The following is a 24,308-nucleotide window of genomic DNA, read 5'->3' on the forward strand; positions in this document are numbered from 1 at the left end:
CCTTGATGCTAGGAACTATTTTCCATAGAAGTGACATCATGGACATTTTTTGTTTACTTGTCTCCCAACGGGAAGAGATGGTTGCTGGTAGGAGGTCTCCTGCCACAGCAGTAGACTTGGTCACCCTAAAGTCTGAGGAAATGAACACAGATACACCAAGCAAATAAAACATCAATTTACTTGTTAGAAACAACATGATAGAAAACCACATTCAAAACACAGTTCAAATCATTAAAACATCAATTTGTTCATGGAGGAACATTCAAAACATTCTGGCAAGCAAACCATATACACACACAAATGCATATGGATTGCTTGGGTATGGTTCCAGTGCTATGCAGGCCTTTCTGATTTATTTATATTTAAGTTACCTAAAATCAAGGCAAAGCTAAGAGCATTTGTTCATTTGTACAGCACTTATGGTAAGTTTTTAATACAGAGAAAGAATTCAGAGTACAATCATAAGAAGTTCCCATACTGAAAAGGCTTAACAGGAGAAGAAACCATGAAAATGAAAGAACAAGATGTATATCATACATATAAAAACGTGCTGGTCCATGCAGCTAAGGGGAGAAGGAACCACATCTGCAGTGTCAATCATACCGTCAGAATTTAAGTTCATTTACTGTGAATAATTCTACTGTTATTACTTTTTTTAAAGGAAGATAGACATCAGACCTGCAAGCGCTCCAATCAGGGACATATTTTTAAAAGCTGTTCTTCCTCCTCCAGCCTTCAATTTTATCTTGACATTTTCTTTGTTGTAGTCAATTTCATATTTGTTGCAGTTTTTTTTTTAATTTAAGAGGTATTTGAGGTAAGCTTACCCAAGAAATTAGTTTGCTAGATGTAAAGGACAAAAGAGCCTCAGTTTTTTAAAAAAATTTCTAGTCTTCTGATTATTGGATAAGAGAGAGCTGTGGTGTGTCACAGTGGCTAAGGATCTAGGTGGGACAGGCTTGCAAGCAAAACTTGTAAAACGATATAACTAATTGATCTGTCATCTCTATACATCAATGTATCTTAATGAGCCATTTATTTAACTGCTTTGTTAGTACACTAAACATGAGATACTAAAGATTAAGTGGTCTGTTCAGTCCCAAGACATGAACATATGAAACATCTCTTTTCCCTTTTATCATACATTTATGAATACAATCAGATAGATGATTAATGCAAACTGTAATACACATTCCTTGCTTTAGGTTTATTATGGATCCAAATGGGGACAGTGGGCTTGGGATTTCACAATCAAGGCTTCACAATCATTCCCCTGTTGTGGATTTGACAAATCCATGGTCATGCACAAAATACAAGTACAGCATTCTTGAAAAAGCCTTTTAAGTTCACCATTCAAAAGCCTCAATTCCTCGTCTCACGTACATATATGATTATGTGTTTTCATCAGCTCTTTTTTTCTGCCACTGACTTGTCCAACTCGGTAGTGTTTTCAAGGCAAGATACATTTTGAGGCCCTTTGCATATCAATCCTGCTCTTCCTTGGTGGTTTTCTATCCAAATATTCACTAGAGCTGACCCTGTTTAATTTCTAAGAGATGAGAAGAACAGGATAGTCAGGGCTATACACACTTCCTCATAAGGAAGTGAAAACAGCTGAGACTAGGGCTTTTTCACCCTGACCCAGCCTAGGCTGGTCCCATCAGATCTCAGAACAAAGCTAAACAGGGTCAGCCCTGGCTAGTATTTGGAAGGGAAACTTCCAAGGAATACTGGCATCATGATGTGGAAGCAGACAATGGCAAACCACCTCTGAACGGCTCTTGCCTTGAAAACCTTTCAAGGTCACCTTAAGTCAGCTGTGACTTGACCAACAAAAAGGGGCTCTTTCATACCACCTGTATCACTGCATCATCTCCTGCACTTTCCACCATCTGTTGTTGCTATTTCCTTTAGCAAAGTACTGAGCCCACAGTTACCAAAAATATCTCTGTGGAGTGGGTTGATAGTTGGCCCTGTTGGCTTGGGCTCATTAGTATACCATACATCAACACCGATAGACATATTCATCACACCTCCTCCTTTGTCTCTGTGTCAGGATTTCATGCAGAGGAGCCCTTCTCTCCAAGTGTCATGAGATTTACAAGTATATCTCCTTATCACCATGAATAGAAGTACAAGTTAATATTAGGCACAGCTTGTTGTTTATTTTAAATCCCACATAAATGGATGAGGGGAGGGGTTACCAATTTAGCCATTTAAATGCACTTAACTTGATTAATCAACAGGCTGTAAGTGTGAGAGGTACAAATCCTTCTCCGTGCTCACAGCCACAACAGAATTCTTTTGTGGAGAGAGGGATACTTTGCAATTCTCAAGGAAGACTGCTAATGACAGCATATACACTGGAATTCCAGAGAACGTGTCAGAAATCTGTTCTTTTTGGCTTGACTTCCATTGGAATTGAGCCACAGACCATTACCAGTACAATCCTAATCAGATTTACATCCTTCTAAACCTATTGACTTCAATGGATTTAGAAGGTATAACTCTCTTTAGGACTGCACTATTAATACTGAAAGTTAAGTTTAGCTTTGTAGGATTGTTTTTGAATTTTTATTTTGTCTAGAAAAAATAAAAGGTTGTTGAGATTTTAGATCCATCATGATTGTTCCCATCATATTGAATCAAATATGTATTTTAAACCCTTTCTCTTTGTCTTTGGAATAAGAAATATGAATTATGCTTGCACTTCATCCCATCTTTACACATGGGAAGTAAGCCACAACCTTCACATGAGCAGCACAGGCTAGATGGCAATGCCTGCCTTTTAGCCTGCACAGGCAGTGGTACCTATGTGGGAAGAACTGATTCCAAGATTAACTGGTAGATGGGCAGACACTGAAGGCTCAGAAACAAACAGTTAAAAATCTCAAACAGATTATCATTTTAAGAAGTGCTCTTTTAACAATAAGAGGAGGCAGCATCAGTAGACAGGTGGCAACAGGGGCATCAATAGCCAGACATCTAGTTCTTTGTGACAACAGTCATAATCATGCAGATGAACACATTCAAATTCATTCCGACACATCTGAACTGTCCACTGAGTGATTTGCTCCCTACTTCATGCCTGGTGAGCAGACCATGAGCTAAAGCAACAGGTATACAAGCCTAACTTCTGGGGGTGTCTTGGCTAGTCCCTGCTTTTGGGTGGGGCTTGCAGCTCAGGGAAAACAGGTATATCTCAACCATTTGCATGATGGGCACCTTATGTAGCTAGGGTAACACTGAACCCTCCTCCCACATAGGTTTCCACTAGCTGGACAGAAGGGGCATTGACTTTCAATAGAATGGTGCAATATGGCAATTGTTCAGAAGAGCTGAAATCCCTCAAACTAACCAGGAGAACATTTTTTTCATTTTTGGCATATATCTGTATTCTAAAATAAAACAAGTGCTTTCATCCGCCTCAACATGAATGAATTTATGGCATGCAGGTCATTGTTATACGATGGAGTTCAGAAACAAAGTATTGCACATCTGTGCCCAATTGGCCAAGTGACAGAATGAGAAGAGCTACCAGTATTGAGTTCCTTAAATCCACTTCTTTTTCCCAGCCAGAGATTAGGAGCGTGATGATCCATAACTGTATCTTCTTGTGGTCTCTGTCATTGACGGCACCAACCTTACTTCATTGTAACACTAAGAGAAATGGCCCTGGCGGGGAGAGTCTTAGGGACAGGTTTCTCTAGTGTTGCACCTGAAACAGAAGAATCATGTTGTAGTTTGCTCATACAGTGAGTCTATCAACAATGCATAGTAAATTTAAACAGTGCAATGCAATATCCAATATGGTGAGAGCCAGTTTTGTGTAGTGGTTAGGAGTGCAGACTTCTAATCTGGCGAGCCAGGTTTAATTCTGCGCTCCTCCACATGCAGCCATCTGGGTGACCTAGGGCTCGCCACAGCACTGAGAAAGCTTTTCTAACCTAGCAGTGATATCAGGGTTCTCTCAGCCTCATCCGCCTCACAGGGTATCTGTTGTGGGGAGAGGAAAGGGAAGGTGACTGTAAGCCTCTTTGAGACTCCTTCAGGTAGGAAAAGTGACATATAAGAACCAACTCTTCTTCTTCTTCTTCAAAATGTAGCAATTTAATTTTAACAACTTTTAACTCAGTGGTCCCCAACCTTTTTTAGGCTGGGGACCAGCAGGGCAACTGCCCCGCCCACACGTGCATGCGCAGCCAGGCCACGCATGCGCACATGCGCACATACGCAGCCAAAATCGCGCATGCGCAAAAGTGCTGCGCATGCGCAATTTCGGCCGCATGTGGCGCGTGTGCGCATGAGCGGCCCTGATTCCCTCTCCCCCCCCTCCCGCAGTAAGAAGCTTCCCGGGCCACAAGCTTGCCCTGCAGTGCCCTATCAAATTCTTCCCTCCAGCCCGCATGCTCTAAAACATATAGCCTCACATCTACCACGCCGTCTCACATGGTTAGCAGTACTGTCTGATTCTAACACTACTTTTGATGTGCGGATTGATCTGCCTTTTCACATTGACTTGGTTTCTAAAATGTATCATGAAATCATTGGGGTGGGGGCTTTCTTTCCTCCCTTTTACCTCAGCCTCTTTGACAGGAATTTGGGCTACTCTCCTTTTTTGCCTTGTCTATGACTTTGTTAACAAGCAATTCTAAAGGTTCAAAAATATGGTTTGTGATACCCTGCCCTCTTGTGGCCAAAAGCTTGCCTTTGTGCCATCTCCATCTCTTCCTGCCCTTTCCGGCTACAAACATTAATATCTTCAGAACAGAATGGCCTTGCCAAGCAGAAGTAAATTAATAAAACTATATATGTTATTTCCCCACCCCCATCATTTGTAGGACTTTATTGCTGTCATGCTTGGTGTTCTGGCACTTCAGACATGGAAGTTCTGAACTTTCATGAATCACTTGGATAAATAAGATCTCCATCAGCAAGTGCTTCAAGGCTCACAGTCAATGAACACAACCACCCTTCTCTTTGCAAATGGCAGTTTCCTGTCTGTGGTGGAAGCCTCCTAACCATTTTGACAGCTTCATAGCTAAGCCTGTCCACCAGTCCAAAAGTCCCAGGTCTCTCATCCACAAAGGATGAGAGTGCTCATAACCACATCCCAAAAATATACAATTCCCAAGAAGCTGTTAAAAGTTAATGTGAAACTATTTCTGTCCGTGAATATGAATGAACTTTGTATCATTGTAGCTTTTGTCCCCAATGCTGTGGCTTGACCCTGTGACAAACAGTAATTCTTCATTGTTAGCACAGAAGTACTAAACCACCAGCTGCTTCTTTGGAGGTGTCCCATTTAAGGATGCTGACAACCTCCATTTCCAAAGGGTATACATGTCTCCTCCAAAATAAGTCCAATTGAATTTAATGAGACTTATTCATGGGCAAGTGTACAGGGGCCTGCAGCTTTAGATAATAATTGTATGTAATTTTTAAAGAATTTCACGTAACTTCTTTCCAGCTACTTCAATTCTCAGAATTTCAAGAGCAGGTCAGCTGGGGCAACTGCCCCAGGCTCTACACTGGGAAAACAGCCACTCTGCAGCCAGATGCCCTATCTGCAGCTCTGTTGAAGTCACTGCCACCACAACTTGGAACATCTACAACCCTACTGCCTGAACTTCCACAGTTCCACAGAGCCTGCAAAAGGGAGCTCCTCCACCAGGCATTTGCTTGAGGCCGACCGACTGAGAACATCTGCTGGGCCCCCCTGCAGACGCTCTTCTATGACTGAACAAATTTGATCTCCCCAGTGTTGTTGTTATTTATGTTGTGTTGTAAATTGTTACTTGGTTGTTATGATTTTGTATTGAAACCGGCATGTTATAGATTAAATTATTATAATGTTCCATGTAAAATTACATAATGTTCCATGTAAACCACCCAGAGCTGTAATGAATGGGCAGTATAAAAATCCAAACAAACAAACAAATAAATAAAATACAGTTGATTGGGCTTACCTGAGACTCAGATAGCACGATCCATGTAAGAGAGGGGAATCCCACCACCTTACAGCTGATTGCACAGGACAGTGGGGCCCCTCCCAAAAGCTGCAGTGCGATTGGAGGTCAATGTCCTGCTCTTTGGAATGCTATCAGCTGGAGGTAGTAAGGCCCCACAACCCTCCAACAGATTGCCATCCCTTGCCATTGCAGCTGCCACCACCATGAATCCAGAGGATCTGGGATTGCAGGCAGCAGCTTTATTCAGGCAGCAGCTGGGAGCAATCAGCTCTGGGATGAGGATGCGAGGGGGCCCACACCTCCAGTCATTCTGGGTCCCCATTCTTGAGTCCCAGCTTATCTCAGACTTATGTTCAGACTTACATGGCTGAAGGATGATCAGATCAAAGATCCATGTCCTTCACCATCCTGTTTCCAACCAGGGCCAGACAGATGTTCTTAGGAAGATGCAAATAAAGCACTAAGACTTCCCCTGTTTTCCTTCTACATCTCACATTCAGTGCCTCTGACTACAGAGACTCCATTTTGCTTCATGACCAATAGTCCCTGATAGACCTATCATTCCTGAAGTTTTCTTATCTCTTTTCAAAGTCAGTGGTCACCATAACATTCTGTGGCAGTAATTGCAGTATGTGAGTTGCACATTGTAAGATGTAGTCCCTTCTTTTCCATGACTTGCATATCCTTCCCATCATTCTCATTGTATAAACCTGCATTCTAGTCTTGTGTGAAGAAGGACAGGGAAAATATTCTGTATTCACTTTCCCCAAGACATCCATAATTGTATATCTATAACCGCCATCCTGATCTGTGTTCTGTACTTAAAAGCCAAATGTGCTTTAACCTTTCCTTGTAGAGCAGGTACTCCCACCTCTTGGTTGCCTTTGTGTGTACCTTTCTCAACTCTTTAATATCCATGGACACCACAGAATGTGGAGTGGAGGCCCCTTATGAATGTGGCAGTCCTGTGTACATACATACCTGTGTGGAGCTGCTGGATAAAGGATAAAGGAACTGACTTTAAGAGCAAATAAGTAAAGAAGCAAAGAGGAAAATGCCCAATCAATGTTTTGCTTAGACAATGCTAAGTAAATATTCCCCTCCATTGTGAGGAACAGGCACATCCCTATAAATTAAAAATGCATGAGCCAAGAATCAGGCTTGGGGAGATGCTGATTCAGTGCTATAACTGTGGCATACTTGAATTATTGAAGCAGAGGCTGATTTTTTTTTAATTTTCCCATCAACTGCTGAATACATTGAAAGCTGCAGCTATACATTCCTTGTCATTATCTTTAACCCGCTCCTAGCAGAGCGGATTAAATAATCGGTTAAGGACTCCGAGGGTGGGCCCTGTCCGTGATGAGGAAGGGTGCCCATTGGCCCCTTCCTCTGGACTGACACTCGGAGGGCCCAATCGCCAGGTGCAAAGCACCTGCTGATTGGGCCCTCCGAGTGTCAGTCCGCCGACAAGGGACCAATCGCGAGCCGCCCCCTTCCAGCTTCCCTACCTGCCGCCACTCGCCGCCATTCCGTCGCTCCAATGCGGCCCGGACGGCAGCTGCCTCCCGATGCGCCCTGCCGCCGCAAGCTGCTGCGGCCTGCCCACGGCCTCCGCGACGCCTGGCCCTCCACCGCACCAACGCCAGCGTGCTGCCACCTCACCCGCCGCACCAGCCACCGCCCACTGCTGCACCAGCGGCTCTGGCGCCGGACCCTGCCCCACGACCGTCCAGCCCGCCCACCTTCCCACCCTCCACTGCCGACACCAACCACCTCACCACCGACCCAGCTGGCCACACCCAGCCTCCAGCTACACAAGGGAGCCCGCACCGCCGGACTGCGCCGCCCAGCCTGAGCCGCCCCAGCCACAGCACGCCTCCCCAGCCCCGCTAGCACCCGCTGCATTAAGCCTGCAGCGGGCTTATTTCCTAGTTCCTTTAATATTCTGTGAACAAGAATGGGAATGACTAAATATGCCCAGTACCAAAAGCTACTGAATCTGCCCTAGCAAAGAAGCAGATTGATCCAGGCACTGCTACAGTGCCAACATTTGCACTGCTATGTGTATAATACACTTGCACTACAATCCAGCTCAAGACAATGTGTCAGGAGAGCAGACTGGGACAGCAAGATTGCTATGGAATACTGACAGTTTCCATAAAGGTGGGGGGGGGGGAGATAATGAACTCAAATTAGAATATGACAGAAGCATGAGAGCAAGTGGAACTAAGACCTCCCTTCACATGTACAGAAGAAGATAGTATGGCCCTCTTTCTGATGGTACCATTTTGCAAATGCAGGTAAGTAGATTCCCTCTTTGAATATTCCCCACTTCATAAAGAAACCTAATTCCTTGCATGCTGAAAACTAGCACAGTGGAAAAAGAGTTAAACAAGAAACCTCCTTTGTCAGCATTCAGCAAAGCATTTGGAAGTGGCTGGGTCTAAGGAGGGGGGATGGAATTATACCAAATCCATTTTATAATTGCTGGGGGGGGGAGGAATGAAAACAGGACACCTCTTGAACAGAAAGGAGAAGAAAGTAGCAGCTGCTGGAGTTGAAGAGCCAGGTGACAGAAATAGGGCACCATAGGAGAACATGATTTTCTCAACAAATAACTCAACAAACAGACATTTTAAACAGCCGCATGTAGCCAATGGGGTGCAAGCATCTTTGTGTGAACAAGTTAATAAAATCCATTCACAGCCAGTTGCTAAAATGGCCCAAACTGACATATAAAAACCATTAGCAATCTGCTACTAAAACGGATTGAAAAGGCTGTCTGAAGGAGGCAAGAGTGTAGATAAATGAGCACACTTGACAGAGAACAGAACAGCAGAAAAAGAAGAAAACTGAGGCCTGAGCTGAAGAACTGAAAAGAGACCAAGTCTCTCAGCCAAGGCGCAGGTGACAGAGGGAAGATAACTGAGGGAAGGAGTGTGTGGATAGACCTGTTTTCCCTCAGTGACCCAAAGCAGCAGTGTTGTGAAGGGATGAGGCTGGCACTAACTACAAGACAGAAACAGATCTTGCAAATTTTTAAAAGCTGAGAAATAACTTCAATTGTACATCCAAAACATTTTATCCTCTGGTCTCCTTTGACTCATCCTAACCCATCTGCTTGCTTCTATGCTAGTCACCGGTGTGAGTGCCCATCCTGAACGGCGGGAGGGAAGACCAGACCAATGACTAGTTCAGAGACATGATTAGCAGCCTCCTTGGAGGATATCACTGGTTCTGCATCAAGAATGACTGACAGCTTGATGAGTGCAGCTGAATAATCCCACCTCAGTGATGGACCAAGGCAGCTTGGATGGAAAGAGGACAGATATAGCTAGAAAGCAGAGCCAAAGGATGCATGGAAATCAGAGCTACTATTGTGACAAAATTAAAATAACATGCATGATCAATATTGCAAAGCAGTAGCCTCAGATGTGGTAGCTATTTTCAGGCTTCCCCTTTTGAATTGAACCCCTGATGGTCAGCATGATAGGCAAAAAGAGTATCATCAAGGTCCATGTGCCTGTTGTTGTTTTATAACATTTGGCTTTCAGAATGTTCCATTTTTTACACCTGCTGATGCAGTTTCATTTTGTTAGTTTGTTAGCTTAATTTTTGTTGCCATTGTATTATGTTTTTGATCTGTTACAAGTTGCCTTGTGTATGTTTTAACTTTAAAAAAAACAAGCTATAAATATCTTGCAGTAAATAAAGTTATAGCCAAAATGCATGTCATATGTGTGAGTGTTGACCACACTTGCTGCAGAGGTATATCTGTAGTTGAAGATATTTGTAAGGAGGTGTTTTCCAAAATTGGTGTTATTTTTTCTTTTTAGTCTGGAGGGAAATATCAAATCATGCCGAGACAGTGAGCAGTTTCCTCTGAGAATACATCCTTTGAATTCCCGGTTCATTTAAATTATTTAACTAATGGGCTTCTCTCAACACTCCACTTCAGAATAACTTAGCTCAGTGGTCAAGAGTGGAGGCAAGAATTGGGGAGGGGGGTGTTTCAGTTAATTATAAGATGGGAAGAGTAACTGGATTCATACCAGAGGTGGACTATATAAAGGAATGTCAAGAAAGGAAACAGATAAAGAAGTCTAGGAACAAGGAGGTCTCCATCCTTTAAAAGAACTCATTGGCTCCTATTCAAGATGTCAATTTTTCACATTTGTAATTACTTAATATTACAATATTTGTAAACAAGCAAAAATATGATAATAATATAATCGAATATCATTGTATTATTACCAGTTGAATGAGTACAGCAGTCAAGGTATGATAGAATGAATGAAAGATGTGCAGGAAATGAGAAGATAGAGGATTGATAGAAAGATCAGAAATAAAATCAATATGTACTTTGAAAGAGAACTGGAAGCAGACCTAAGTCAGTGGATGATGCACCTGCTTTGCATACAGACAGTCCCAGTTCAGTCGCAGGCATCTGCAGTTAAATGATCTTGAGTAGCAAGCATGGGGAAAGACCTTGCACTTGACTGAGACACTAGAAAGTCAACACCAGTCAAAGCATTGGTAGAAAGCTAGATGGACCAATGGCCTAGCTCAGCATCAGGCAGTTGAGTATATTCAAGAGGAGAGGAAGAAAGACTATTAAGATACTCTACACATAGACAGAGCCTTCTGTGGCCAGAGTGGTAAGCAGCAGAAATGCAGTCTGAAGCTCTGCCCCTGAGGCTGGGAGTTCAATCCCAGCAGCCGGCTGAAGATTGACTCATCCTTCCATCCTTCCAAGGTCGGTAAATGAGTACCCAGCTTGTTGGGGGGTAAAATGGTAATGACTGTGGAAGGCACTAGCAAGGCCACCCTGTATTGAGTCTGCCGTGAAAACACTAGAGCAGAGGTCCCCAACCTTCATCTGGTCGGGGACCGCCTCCGGGGGTGGGGGAGAGCCAGCGGCCCAGCTGCCGCAGTTGCTCAAAAACGCGCACGTGCAGAACTGCCGTGCATGCGCGTTTTGGCCACCAGGGGGCGCAAACGCGCATGCGCGGCAGTTCCGCGCATGCACGTTAGCATCGCTGGCGCGTCAGCTGCCGCGCTGGCTGCCGTGCCGGCCTCTTCTCCCCCTCTCGCTGCAGGGGGGGAGGCAGGCGCGGCCACTGGCGGCCTGTATGATGGCCTTTGCGGCCCGGTACCGGGCTGCGGACCGGGGGTTGGGGACCCCTGCGCTAGAGGGCATCACCCCAAGGGTCAGACATGACTCGGTGCTTGCACAGGGGATACCTTTACCTTTTTACACATAGACAATACCAGGGTGGTATTAATGTTATTGTTGTTAAGAAAAATTCTCTTAACTTTCTTATCTGATTTCTTCCTGAAATACAATATTCTGTTGTTTTTCTTCTTTTTTAAGAATCTGGAGTCCATTTTAATTAGTTCATTTTTCATTAAAAAAATTCAAAGAGACAAGTATCCAAAAAGGAGACTGCAAAATTTCAGAATGTATTCTGCACATGCCCAAAGTCAGGTAATGTTTTCAAAAACCTTCTTTTCCTCCTGCTAGAGCATCACCCTGTAGTGTGAAACATAAAAAAGAACACTGTTAAGAGCTGAATCTACAAAATGGGGGTAGAATGGAAATCTCCAAAGAGAAATTACAGAGAAATTCCTCTTTTTAAAGAGGATAAGAGAAATCAATGACTATATAAAAAGAAATTCCACTCCCTATTATACTAGCTAAATACCTACATGGGGGGGGGGGGCAGGGAGCAGATAATCTATGGCTCCACAGCACAAACCTACAAAGAGAAGAAAATGTCATAAAAGATAAGCATCACGGACCAGTGGAGAATGGAACCGATGATGTTACCCTGAGAATCAGGATGAGGACCAAGGAAAGCAAGGAGGGGAAGTGAAACTACAGCAAATAGAAGTTGAACTGCCAAATTATTGCTCACAAGGATGTGGAGGGAACAAATGCCCTCCCCAAACTAACAAGGATCAACAACACACAAAGGAAGTGATTATGGAAGAACTGAAAAAAGAGCAGAAGGCAAAGGAAAGGAAACAGAAAAGGATTTGTAGAAAGAGGGACACGATAAATGGAACTGATTCAATTTCCACAATCAACAAAAAAATACTGAAAAAAGGGAAGTCCTTTCACTAAGCACCTGTGAGATGCAGCTGATCCAGTTTGAGGCTCAAAGTACCAAATGGAATATCTACTTCTGTTGGGCAGTGGGGAATTGTGAGTGGCAAAAGGCTTTTGACAAGATACCTCACCAGAGACTCCTGAGAAAACTTTGCAGTCATGGGGTAAGAGGAAAGGTTCTCTGACGGATTAAAAATTGGTTGAATGCCAAGAAGCAAAGAACAGGAATGAATGGACATTTCTGTCTGGGAGGGGAAATAAGTGGGGTGGTCTAGGGTTGCCAAGGACTCCCTCAGAGCTGCTGTGCGGGGATGGGGAGTGCACTTACCAGGAACTGGGAAGAATGCCAGGAATAAATGCAACTGCCTACTTGACCCAGAAATGATGAATGCACATCAGGGATGATGCTCTAACTTTGGGGCAAAAACCATATGGTAGAATTTGCTTCTCACCTAGAGTTTTGCCCCCCCCCAAAAGTTGCATCACCCCCCAATATCCCTGATGTGCCTATGCCACTTCTGGGTCACATAGGCATATCACATTACTTTCTGGTGTTCTTCCATGTTGGGGGTGGGAAATTCCACCCCCCCCCCAACCTGCTAGCCAGAGGGAATTGATCTGTAGCCATTACGACATCCTCTGGCAGGTTCAAATCCCTATTTGTGTCATGGACACTTGCTTGGGAGAGTCACACTTTCTCAGCCTAGCCTACCTCACAGGATTGTTGTAACAAAAAATGGAGGAGAAGAGAATGCTGTAAGGCACTTTGGATGCACGTTAGTGTTGAAAGTTGGAGTATCATCAATGAATTAAATAAAGAATTCTGTGGCCCCGTTGAGTTCAATTGGAGTCACTCAATTCCCCACTGAGATCAACAGGATTTAGAAATGGTTGTGCACCAAGTTATGTAAGCACCAATATGAATTAAAAGTTTTTTCCTCCAAGATTGTATTTATTAAAAGTTGGGGGGTTGATCACCACAGAAACTGAGTAAGGCCCAATAATAGTATTTTGCCTGCACATTACTAGAAGAAAAAGCTAGTGCTATTCTAGCTGAATTTGTAGCACATTCTTTGTTTTCTTTTCCTGGGGTCTTCTTTTTTCACTTTGGAAAGTCTAATCCATTTCAGGTGCAACTTGTATTGTGGACTTTTTACCTCTAATATTTTATATAACATTCTCAAGACATAATCTAAAATGTCTGGAAGTAATATGATAAGATCTGCATTTCCATTTTGGCTCAAGACCGGATGAAGTACTCAAGTGACCACTTCAGGCTGAGTTCCCTGATGGATTTGTGTGAGAAGAATGCCAAAAAGTCACTTGGTTTAACGCCTGCTTGCTTGCCAAGCACCTGAGGTCATGGTGTTAGAATGATATGATATTTCATAAAGGCAAAATGACAACATGGATGCAGCCAATCCACCTGGTCTAATGAAACCAGTCCAAAAATCTCTGTCAAAGAGATGGTGCAGTAAAGGGACTGAGTCCAGGAAAAAGAAGGGAAAGACAAGGCAGATCAACAGAAGTAAGTGCATTGGGCACATTAAAATTGTTTTTTAAAGGATTTGGAATCTTAACTGTGTATACTTGGAAGCCAGTCCCATGAAATGGAAACTAGTAAGTATTCTTCAGATTGCAACCGTCGCATAGGGCCTCTTCACATACTATTTCTCAAAATTCATTGGACGTATCTACAAAATCTGCCACCAGGGTAAAACAGCAGCTGCTATATCATTCTATGCTGGAGTTTTAGGCTGGCAGCATGTCCTGCTTTGATAGACAATCTCCTGCTATTGGTCTTCCCCTACCACCACTTCAACAACAGTAGGAGAAAATAAGAGGAGCTAAACTGCATCCAGTTGCATGACTGGAAGTGATGACACTACATCATGGGATGCTCTAGGATTCAACCAAAATTTCCACTCCTTGTATCCTGTTCTTACTTCATTCTTTTTGTTGTAATTCAGTTTTTACATTTATTGTAAAATGACATGGTTTATACCAGGGGTAGTCAACCTGTGGTCCTCCAGATGTCCATGGACTACAGTTCCAACAAATACTGGCAGGGGCTCATGGGAATTGTAGACCATAGACATCTGGAGGTCCACAGGTTGACTACCCCTGGTTTATACTTCCATTTCCATATACTTCCATATACTTGCATTTTTGAGATGCTGTAATCCCTCTTGAGTTCCAATGAGAAAGGTAGACAAAATAAATAGCAAAAATAAAGAATGCATATAATATAATTCACTTTCTACATTCGCTGTATGTTAACCAGCTTTATAACACCTTTCTGCAGCTACAGAATCAGCTATCCAAATTGCTCCCTAGCCTATTTCAGTTTCTCTTGTATTTCTCGATTCTCCCGCCTTCTTTTGTATAAGGCTTACAAAAGTAAACAGACCAGTCTGTTTGTAAGAGGAAGATACTGAACTTTAATTACAGAATGACAGAAAAGGGATATTTGTACTTTGGGGACACCCTGCTTCTACACTTCTCCATTTCAGTTCAAAGCCATTGAATAGTCATAGTCTCCTCATCTCTTAGACAAAGCTTATATTCCCCCATACTATTAAGGCTATTCATGAGGTTATGAAATAGCATCTTTAGCACATCCTGACCTCTGCCTTTTCCATAATACCTTCAGTGTACACCAGTCTAACGGGATCTGTTTTAGTCTTTCCTACCACTGCCAGCCTGCTAAGTCGGTATCCATGGAAACATGCTCCTGCAATAACAGACAAGATGGCAAATCAATCGTTTTATTTTGAAAGAGGAGCACAGCAAATCTCACAGTATCAGGCACAGCTAGCATTTTGAAAAACTAACCTTATGTCCATTTTATTTGAAATCAAAGCATCTTTTAGTCAATTTTATGATATCGTTATACACAGCAAAGATGAGTGGGGAAAGTCAAAAAGTAACAGTGCAGTGTCACAAAGCCGGAAGGAGCAGTGTTTAATCAAGTATAAAATTGTTTAATTTAGCATCTCTTTTTCCTTTTAGGGCACATGGAAGATGACACTCGAAACATACTGGCAGAGGCAAGGGCCTATCGCCTTCCCTGGCTTTAAAGTAGCATCTGACTCTCCCAAACAGCAGGAGTGAAAGTAACTTATATTACCTTTGTTGACACTAGTTTACCACCATGACAAGGAGAGCTTTAGCTACCAGTATCAGCAGATCATGCTGCTGAGAAAGGCCCCAAAACATTCCATTTTCTTTCTAGTCAGCAATCCTTCATGTTATTTAGCTGTAAAATCCTAGATCTCAGAAGAAGAGGGATTTCATGGGTACCATGTGGAGAAGAAACATAGATGTGGGGGGGAATGCAGCTTTTAAACATCAGTTTCAGTTATCTAAAATATTTTCTCTTTTTTTCTCTCCCAGGCCAATTGTACACAGGCTAATCCCCATGTCCCTATGACATCACCCCCTTCCGGGGCCTGCTGTGGATTGGGCTCTCATTTGGCGCATGCTCTGGGAACATGGGAGAATCTATGTTCCCTTTTCACACTGCAGGGGCCAATGGGGCCTGTCTGGACAGGGGCCCATTTGGACAGGAAGAGCCCTCCAGGCCTGACTCCTCCCCTCCCTATGGAGGCCAGAAGGGGATTAAAAAATCCCACACAATCCCACCTTCCTGCAAAATAAGAAAAACTGCCGCGCCCCTCCCCCCATGCACAGCAGAACCTGTCCGCCATGGCTGTGTCCCCCAGAGGAACATATTTCAGTGGCGAGCCACATGGCCCGGTGAAATGTATCCCTCGTGGGGACACAGAAAGCTGTGGAGAATGCATTTCCACAGCATTGCATCAGTGGCACCCCAGAGTGGTGCCGCTGGTGCATAATCAACACACACAGTCACAGCCCTGTTCTACCACACTCCATGTTAGAACTAGAGTTTGTGTATGTGTGATGAAAAAACCTAAATACTTATTCTTATGTCTGTGGGCATCTGGCCACTGATGCAAATGAGGGCTCCAGCCAGCCAAGGAACTAACCAATCAAAGGAACCTGATTGCTCTGCTACAGCCAGTTGGATTGCTCTGCTTAGGGCCAATCAGATTGTCCCGCCTAGGGACCAATCAGATTGCTCTGCTTAGAGCCAATCAGAGGCAGCAGCTGGCTGCCTGAAAGGTATAAAAGTGCATGAGTTTGCCTGTTTTTCTCTGTTCAGTAGTTGTAGTCTGTTGCTAGAGTTGCTAAATAAAAAGAGCTGTTCTGAAGACTTGGTGTCTGTGATCTCTGAACCCGCAGACTTAATACTTATACTGTAAATAAGCTCTAGTTTATAGGACTATAAATGCCTTTTCTGAGTACTTCATTTAGCAACAGTGAGCTCATCTTCACCTTAGGGCGTTTTTTCTGTGCTCTCAGTAGGAGTAGATTTTCAGCCTCACATTTCTCTGTGAGGTGTGAGATTATGCTCTGCCTTCCTCCCACCTCCATTATGTCCCCAGCCTACAGTGTTTTTATATAAAGAGAATTGAAATGCCAAGCACACCTTCCAGTTTTCTATCTATAGACCCCAGCTTGAGAAATACTGTCAGCAGCCACTAGGGAACTAATCAGGTTCAGGGAACTGTTGCTGCCATCTCAGCAACCTCTTCTTCCATTTCTAATGAAATTAGAAGGTTGCATAAATTTCTGTATTTATGATCAACCCATAAGAGTAGTGTTCTGTTTTCCAACAATTTCCTGAAATGGTGTATTTTAGCAGAATGACCAGACATGCAAACCAAGATCACTTCCTCCTTAATGGCAAGCCAGTTCAGAACAGGTTCAAATATCTGTTGTCCCAAACCTTCTGCTTCCTCCTGTGTTGTTGCCACCCAGGTCAACCTGACCTAGACCAGCCTGCTGGTGGCAGTGCAGGTGAGGGAGGCCTAGTCTCCTGCCTCTTGCCCTAATGTCTGGGAATGATCCAAAATCTTGCAGCATGCCTACTCCTTCCTCACTGGGCCATTCCAAGCAGTCACTAGAGTGGTTTGGGTAGAGAACTGGCTCTGCACAGGAGTCATTTCAGGTAGACAATTTTCACCAAGAAGGAAAATGTGTATTTGATACCATTAAAGGCAATTGTGTGTTCGGCAGCAGGTATATGGAACAGGGAGTCTGCATGTATCCATTCCATGATCTGTATACACGTGGTTAGAAAATGCTCCCATTGCTTTTTATATCTTCTTATAAAATAACATAGTGGTCTTCAGCTTAATCTCCACCAGGGGAACAATACTATAGGAAGTGACTCTGAATGCTTGTTAATGTGCTTGTTGTTGAGGGATACATTTCAGCACATTGCAAAGCAGTTCTGAGCATTGATATGAATTAATCCTATTCTTGCTAGAAAAGTCCATACTTTGCTTTTTCAGGGAATAGGGTTTCAAAAAAACATGTGATCCTAAAATCACAGAACATTTGACTCATTCTCTCAGACTTTTTGACCAGGTCAAAATAAGTAAAACAGCATTGTCTATGTGTGTGTGTATATATTTAGTTCTGCATACTTTACTTAGTAGAAAGGAAGTTGCTATAATCCTTTTTTTTTTTCCAAAGTGCTCTGTTTTGTCAGCTAAGGCTTGTTGAAAATGACTGCCTTGCCAACAGGTAAGACCAAATGGCTGAGTTGCTGCCCAGAACCTAGCATTCTCTACTGAGGGCCCCACCTGATGACATAACCTACCTGATAAGGTCAGAATGGAACTTCTCAGGAGAGCATTCTATGAAGGCAGTATTGATGCAAGTTTAAATATTTATTGCAAGTTTGTAAATGACTTTTGTAGTCCACCTTGAGTCTAACAAACTAATAAATAAACATATTAAAAAGTACAATTTCAGACTCACCATATGACAGCAAGTCATTCATGATTCTTCTCAGTCATGGCTTTCTCTTTGGTAGCATCCCCTGGAAGTGACAGAGTGGCCACCTGTGACAATACTTTCCATTGGAATTGGGAGTAATCACATAAAGGTGTGCTCCTCAATGTAACATCATCATGGGAATGTTTCTCCAGGGAACTGGTCTTTCTGCTCAGAGGCTGTGAAAGGCCACAAGATGTGTCTGAGCAAATGGAGCTGAAGAGTGGTAAAAATGTGGGTTTGAAAAGGTGAGCCATGGCAGTTGAGTTCAGGGTGCTAAGTTCAAACCTGAAGTCTTTGATATAAGACAAGGCTTGATTATTCAGCTGAGCATATTCTAATGTTAGTTTGTTTTTTGCAACTGGACCCATACCTTTTGGGCTACTTGAGCTTTTCTGATCTCCAAAATCCATTAGGTCTTCTTTTTGATTAAGAGGGCTGGCACTGATGTTTGTCTTCACATTATATTGACTTGGATAATAGATTGGAGGATTTGGGGGGCTTGAAGCAATGCACATACATTCATTTTCCAAAGGCAGCTGATTTTTTAACTGAACCTTCACAGCAGCTTTTTCACTCACTTCATTCCCAATGGGCTCATCTTCCAAGTCCTCATTTTCATAACTGATGTTTAGGGAAGCCACCTGAGTGACACAGTGTTCCAAAAGCTGCCCCATGCCAGTATCACTGTCCTTTGGCATCGGACTCATCATGAGACTTTGGGAATGGCTGAAATTCAGAGGTTTGGTTGGCTTATCATATGCAACAGACCAGGGTTGATCCTTTGTTTCATTTTCATCTCCCATCTCTAGAGAATCTGGGGAGGTTGCAGCAGTCATATAAGAAGAACATGATTCTGCGTCATGGTTATCCCGTATCGAAGTATTATCATCTGTTGGGCAATTGGGATTCAGTACTTCTAGGGATAACACTTGAGTGCTGGGATTTATACATTCTTCTAAGAGAAACATCTTCTCCATTTCTGTTGAGTTTGTCAGTAAGTCATCCCAACTATCATCCGATCCCTGCAGGATGGAGGATGCATTGCTCTCTGTTATGAGCCTGGAATATTCTTGAGGTGTGGTACATGGAACAGCATCACTTTGCTGATTTTCAGTTCTGTCTGTGGAACACAACTGGCCTTCATTTTCACTGTTAGCTGCAGATACCTCAGTAGTGTAATTATTTTCCCCCAGAACTGCCTCATTCACGTTCAGGCCCATGCTGGGTCTAGAAAGCATTGGCTCACTGTCCTCCTGCTGGAACTGAGGACTCTTGGGAGAGTCTTGGGGAGAAACCAGTCCTGGGTTTTTCCGCAGCCAGTTGATAATCCCCATGGTCAGAGAGAGCTCTGTATCACAGAGCTTGAGCAAGCATTCTTTGCCTTTCCATGTGCTATGAAGAAACCCCTGATTAATGATGTCAACAGCTGGTTGAGAAGCCATGTTTTCTTCTGACCCTACATGGAAGCTGTAAATGGACAGTGGTATTTCAATGGCTTTTTCTGAAATGCTTTCCGACATGCATAGGTCATCATCTGGGACTGGGCTGATTTGGGCTTCATTAGGGTCATAGAAGAGTTCATAAAGGGCATCCCCACTATAACTGTCTCTTGGAAATCTACCTGGTGCTCCAGGGGATTGATCTTCCCTAATTTCATCATCTTGTCCAGGAGAAAATGAATCATAATATCCTTCATCACTGGTGGACATAGACTCCTGGTTGTCACTCTTTGGTGTCCCTGTATCTATGGAACTTTCTTTTGAAGAGTCTGGGGAAGAAAGCAGGTCAGTTACAGACGTATCCGTCTCGCTTGTTGCTTTACCCAACTCATTACTGGGTATTTTTAGTAGCCGCCTGTCAAACAGCATCTTCTGATGCAGCTGCACGGATTTGTTGATGTTGTCCCAAAGTTTTGCAAAGTCAGCTGCTTCATTTTGTGCTGGTGAGGCAAGCTGTTCCACTCCCCCTTGAAATGATCCTGTGGCAGGGTTCTCTTTCTGCTGAGACTGCCTCAGTGTGATTTCTTTGGTGACCTCCAGCTCCATATGAGCAGAGCTCTCATCTGCAAAAATTTCCCCACATCCAGTGAGAGAATCAAAGCTCTTTAAGGAAGCGATATCCTCACACAGAGCACTGGAGTGCTCGTAGGAGGACTCTGACAGCATCTCGCCATCAGAAAAGTCTTGGGCCAAACAGTCGGCAGAAAAGTTTTCTCCGGCCTTGAAGAAATATTTAGTCAACCTTCCTGCCAATTCTGTCTTGCCCCCCGGAACTGGAAGCCTTTTTTGCTTCTCTGACAACAAGGCAAGACTCTCTGATTTGTTTTTTTTAATGTGAAATATTTCCCGGAGACCTTTTTTGGAACGCTTCAGGGAGATCCTCTTCCGAGGGAGACTTTTGGCAACAGCTGGCACAAAGGGCATCTGTGGCACAAAGTTTCTATAATCAATCATTTCGTGACTGCCACTCAAAAAATGGCTTGAGTTGACAACAGATTCTTTCTTGCCACTCAAATGCTGAGTGTTCCCCAACCCAGAAAAGCTGGCACTGTTGATGAGTCGCCCTTTATTTCTCCCAGGAGCTGCTGTGCCCCCCTCTGGGGTTCGGATGCTGTAGCCACAGTCTTCGTCTTTGTCCATGCCTAAAGCACAGTCATGGGTTTTGCTTTTCCGTACAGGTTTGTAGAAAGATTCTGGGAGCAACAGGCTGCTATCACTAGTTCCTGTCTTTGTGGATCTGTTGGATATTCTGTCATTTTTATCTGCAGCAAAACTTGCCTTTTGGATATCAAATTCAGAATTGATCCCTTCCTTTCTCTCTGTTCCCACATTGCCCTTTTCTTTAGGGCTCAAGCCCACCAATGGCAACCTGTCATGAGTCAGATGCATGCTAGATTTGATGAAGGTTTTCCCTCTTTTTAATTCCATGGTGTCGTGTCACATCAGGACCTACAAAATAAGCAGAGCACACATTTGAGAGGACTTGCTTAAGAAAAACAGAAGACAATTATTCTGGGCCAAAACCAAATCTAAACCAGGGTTTTTCAAACTTTATCACAGCAAATCTCACTAAAACGAGAAGCTGTGGAATTAAGCTTATGGCATCTATCTTATCTTGGTTTTGTTCCTAGTGACTAATGTGGGAGGAACTGCTTGATGATCCAATAAAAATGTTCATCGTGGGCTAGGAGAACTGGGGGGGATTTAAGGTGTTCGTGAGCATCTGGTTTTACTTTAAGCAGGAACACTTGCCACACATGTTAAGAATCCTGGTTCTAGAATTTCAATGCTTCATTGCTGCAGAACTAGATCAGGTCTTCATTTTAGGCCTTTCTGTCAGTAAATCCCGGCACTGCTTGAACAGGGATTTGGGGTCAATTAAAGCTTTCAGTTTTCATTTTGCATTTTTCAGATTTCAAATTTACTACCAATTGCAGTTATTGAGAATCTGTCTCTTAATCCCTACCACTCCAGCATAACTTTTTCAGGATCTCTTTCCTGCACTTCCAACTAGAGTTGATGTTCTGCTCAGTTCTAGGGTCAACTGATTCCAGAATAGGATCCAAATGCTTCTGCTTGGGTTTGTAAAATTGGTATTCATAATATTTAATATTTAGCTTAGATTACTAGCATTCCAGACTAAAGATAAACTTTTTCAGTTACAAACAGTAATATCCTTGACTAGCATTCCAGGCTAAAAGTAAATGTTTCCCAATTTAGAATGATATATTCATAATTGTTTCTCACAATATTGTTTTCTGTATACATGACTAGCTTCCTTGCTAGTTATTAATAATATTCACCTGTTTCCCCTTATCTAGTGAAAAGATGTTCATTAAGAGCTGGCAGAGTCAGGAAAGGTTCTGGATGCCTACCAGCACCTATGTATGAACACTTGCCTCTGTAGAAACACATCACACATGTTGAATAACAGCACACCATTGAGGAACAAGCACAGACCATTCCACTATGATATAATCAGTATAGGGTGGGTCCAGGACTGCTTGAAACCATCCTTGGTGATTTATTGGTTCTGTTGCACCATTCTCTTTACAATGCAATCCTAAATATAGTGACATCCTTCTAAGCTCTTTGACATCAATGGATTTAGAAGGGTGTAGCTTCACAAAGGATCACACTGTTAGAGCTGTAAACAAGTTTCAATCCCTATGGGAAGAAAAGTGCAGTAGGAATATTTAAATAAATACATATATGAATTTAAAAAAACTTTATTTGAGCAATGGTTTGCATGGCATGCTATAGGCTTACATTAAATTCTCTAAACTAAATTATTATTTTACAGGGTGCGAGGGAATGTTGATAGTGGCTTTCAGGAGGCTGACTACTCTTGTTTCTGAAACCTTATTTTATTATGCATGACCATAAGAAAAAAAGAGTAAACATTAAGGGGAAAAGATTTATAATTTCTTTATATACCTTTTCTATAGCCTTATCTCATATTTCAGCAGCAGTTTACTAAAAAAAATTAATCATTGTTTCCACTGTAAATATTACATACAGTTTAGTAAAGATTTAGTTTACCCACCCTCTTCTCTTCCTTCCCATCCCCAAATATACTAAATAGCTCCTAAAACTGCTGGAGTTTGCTAAATAGGGAGATGGAGCATCTTACTATTTGTGTTCATTCCTGATGATAGAAACACTATAGGAAAATGATTTTGTAATATTCATTTGGAAGAAATTATTGAGGAATGATTTAGATAAATATTTGCAAATATTTCCCATTTAAATCATTTTTCACTATATAGAATTCTTTATGAACTAAATATCAATTTTCTTACTATTTAAATTGTGGGCTCTAGTAATAGCATGAAGGAGTCATACTGGAAAGGAAAATGTATTTGATTGTTTACAAAACACATTGCCTGCAATGTAGGATCCCAGATTTAAAATACCTACTTAAAGTATCATTTTCTTCTTTCATCATCTCTGTTTAGTACCTGCCTCTCATGGGTGGAATAGCATTCTAATTTGAATCGGATTTTCTCATGAGCAGGCAAAAATGTCAATCTCCATTATATTTAGGATTAATGTACCCAGGAAATATATTGGAAATTTAGGCAAGCAATTTTTAATGACATTAGTCATATTTGTACATACATCTTTAATCTTTATAGTGAAGGGGAAAGCAAATATTTTTAAAGTAAAGGTTGTTACATAGATTGAAAAGGCCTTCTTAATTATACATCTTTGGTTTTGTTTGTGGGGAAATGGATACATCAAACATTAATTTCCATATATTTCTTGTACATGGCAGGTACATTGTAATATTTCTTGATGATCAGCACAATGGATAGCTCCTTGCCTCCTTCCCATGATCAGCCATTTGAAGTTGCAGTAATTACTCTGGCACAGCTATTGTGGCAGTAGATGATTAGGAAAGGATTGTACACAGGAATGTGGAAAGGATTAATTTGCTTCACAACAATGTTTTGTACATGCCAGAATTCAGCACTAATAGTTTACACAGCTCATCCTCCCGACCCCCTCGCCCCCATGCCTGAGGCTGAAAGGATGTTATAGATTGAATTTTTATGCATAATATATAATAGAAGAACTGCAGGGCACCCAGCACAGAGAGCAACCCAGTCACTTGCTTCCCTGCAGAAAGGAAAGAGCTCAGCAAAAATATTTGCAGTACATATGTGATAGGAATCAGCATTTCATTGCTGACTACATTTGGGAGTCTGCTGTGCCTTCCCACAAAGTGTTTACCCTGTCCACCCTCATCATCTTGCTGTTCAACACTTATGCAAGGAATGAATATGCCCATTCAGATTTAGCATGGGATAAAGAAGCCGCAAGAAGCTATTAGTCCAAAATACACAATTGGAATGGGATCAAAAACTCCATACCACACCCTTGCACCAAAACACAGTGACAAGCCTAGGCAACAAAAGATCCTACTCACCATATTTAACCATCCCAGTAGCAGAAATCCTTCATATTATTTTCTTGTCACTGAGACTGTGAAGGGTCTTTACACAGAGCCCCTTGTAATGCATTGAGACTCTAAGGGACTGTGTGATTTCTTCTCTTGGCTGCTTTGCTCCTCCCCCCTCCCTCCCTCCCTTCCTCCCTTCCTTCTCCCCTTCCACCGTTCCACATCCTCCTCGTTCCCTAGCTTTTCAATCCTTTTCAGGTATAATATGCCCCACATAGACTTCATTTTTCCACATGTAGCCAATTAAGGAATAGTGAGGTTTCTCCTAGCCATCTGCTTAGTAAATGATTCCTGCTGGCAATCCAGCATCTACTGAGTTTCTGTGCTAACGCATCCATGATTCTAGCAGTTCTTTGCAAATAACAGGTTTTGAGACATCCGGGCAC

General features: G+C 42.5%; 1 protein-coding gene across 1 annotated transcript; it reads right to left on the reverse strand.

The window, feature by feature from the left end:
* Positions 1 to 160: 160 nt before the first annotated feature.
* AMER3 (APC membrane recruitment protein 3) lies at positions 161 to 24,027 on the reverse strand. The gene is made up of 3 exons (XM_077349356.1): positions 23,890 to 24,027; positions 17,941 to 20,906; positions 161 to 3,718 (listed from the first exon to the last, which is right to left on the reverse strand). The coding sequence occupies exon 2, from the start codon at positions 20,883 to 20,885 to the stop codon at positions 17,955 to 17,957; it is 2,931 nt and encodes a 976-aa protein (XP_077205471.1). The 5' UTR covers positions 20,886 to 20,906; positions 23,890 to 24,027; the 3' UTR covers positions 161 to 3,718; positions 17,941 to 17,954.
* Between the last annotated feature and the right edge of the window lie 281 nt (positions 24,028 to 24,308).

This window comes from Paroedura picta, chromosome 8, assembly GCF_049243985.1.
Source record: "Paroedura picta isolate Pp20150507F chromosome 8, Ppicta_v3.0, whole genome shotgun sequence".
Classification (NCBI taxonomy): domain Eukaryota; kingdom Metazoa; phylum Chordata; class Lepidosauria; order Squamata; family Gekkonidae; genus Paroedura; species Paroedura picta.

Excerpts from the sequence above, each read along its gene's own strand:
- AMER3 (XM_077349356.1), bottom strand. The coding sequence starts at position 20,885 with ATGGAATTAAAAAGAGGGAAAACCTTCATCAAATCTAGCATGCATCTG.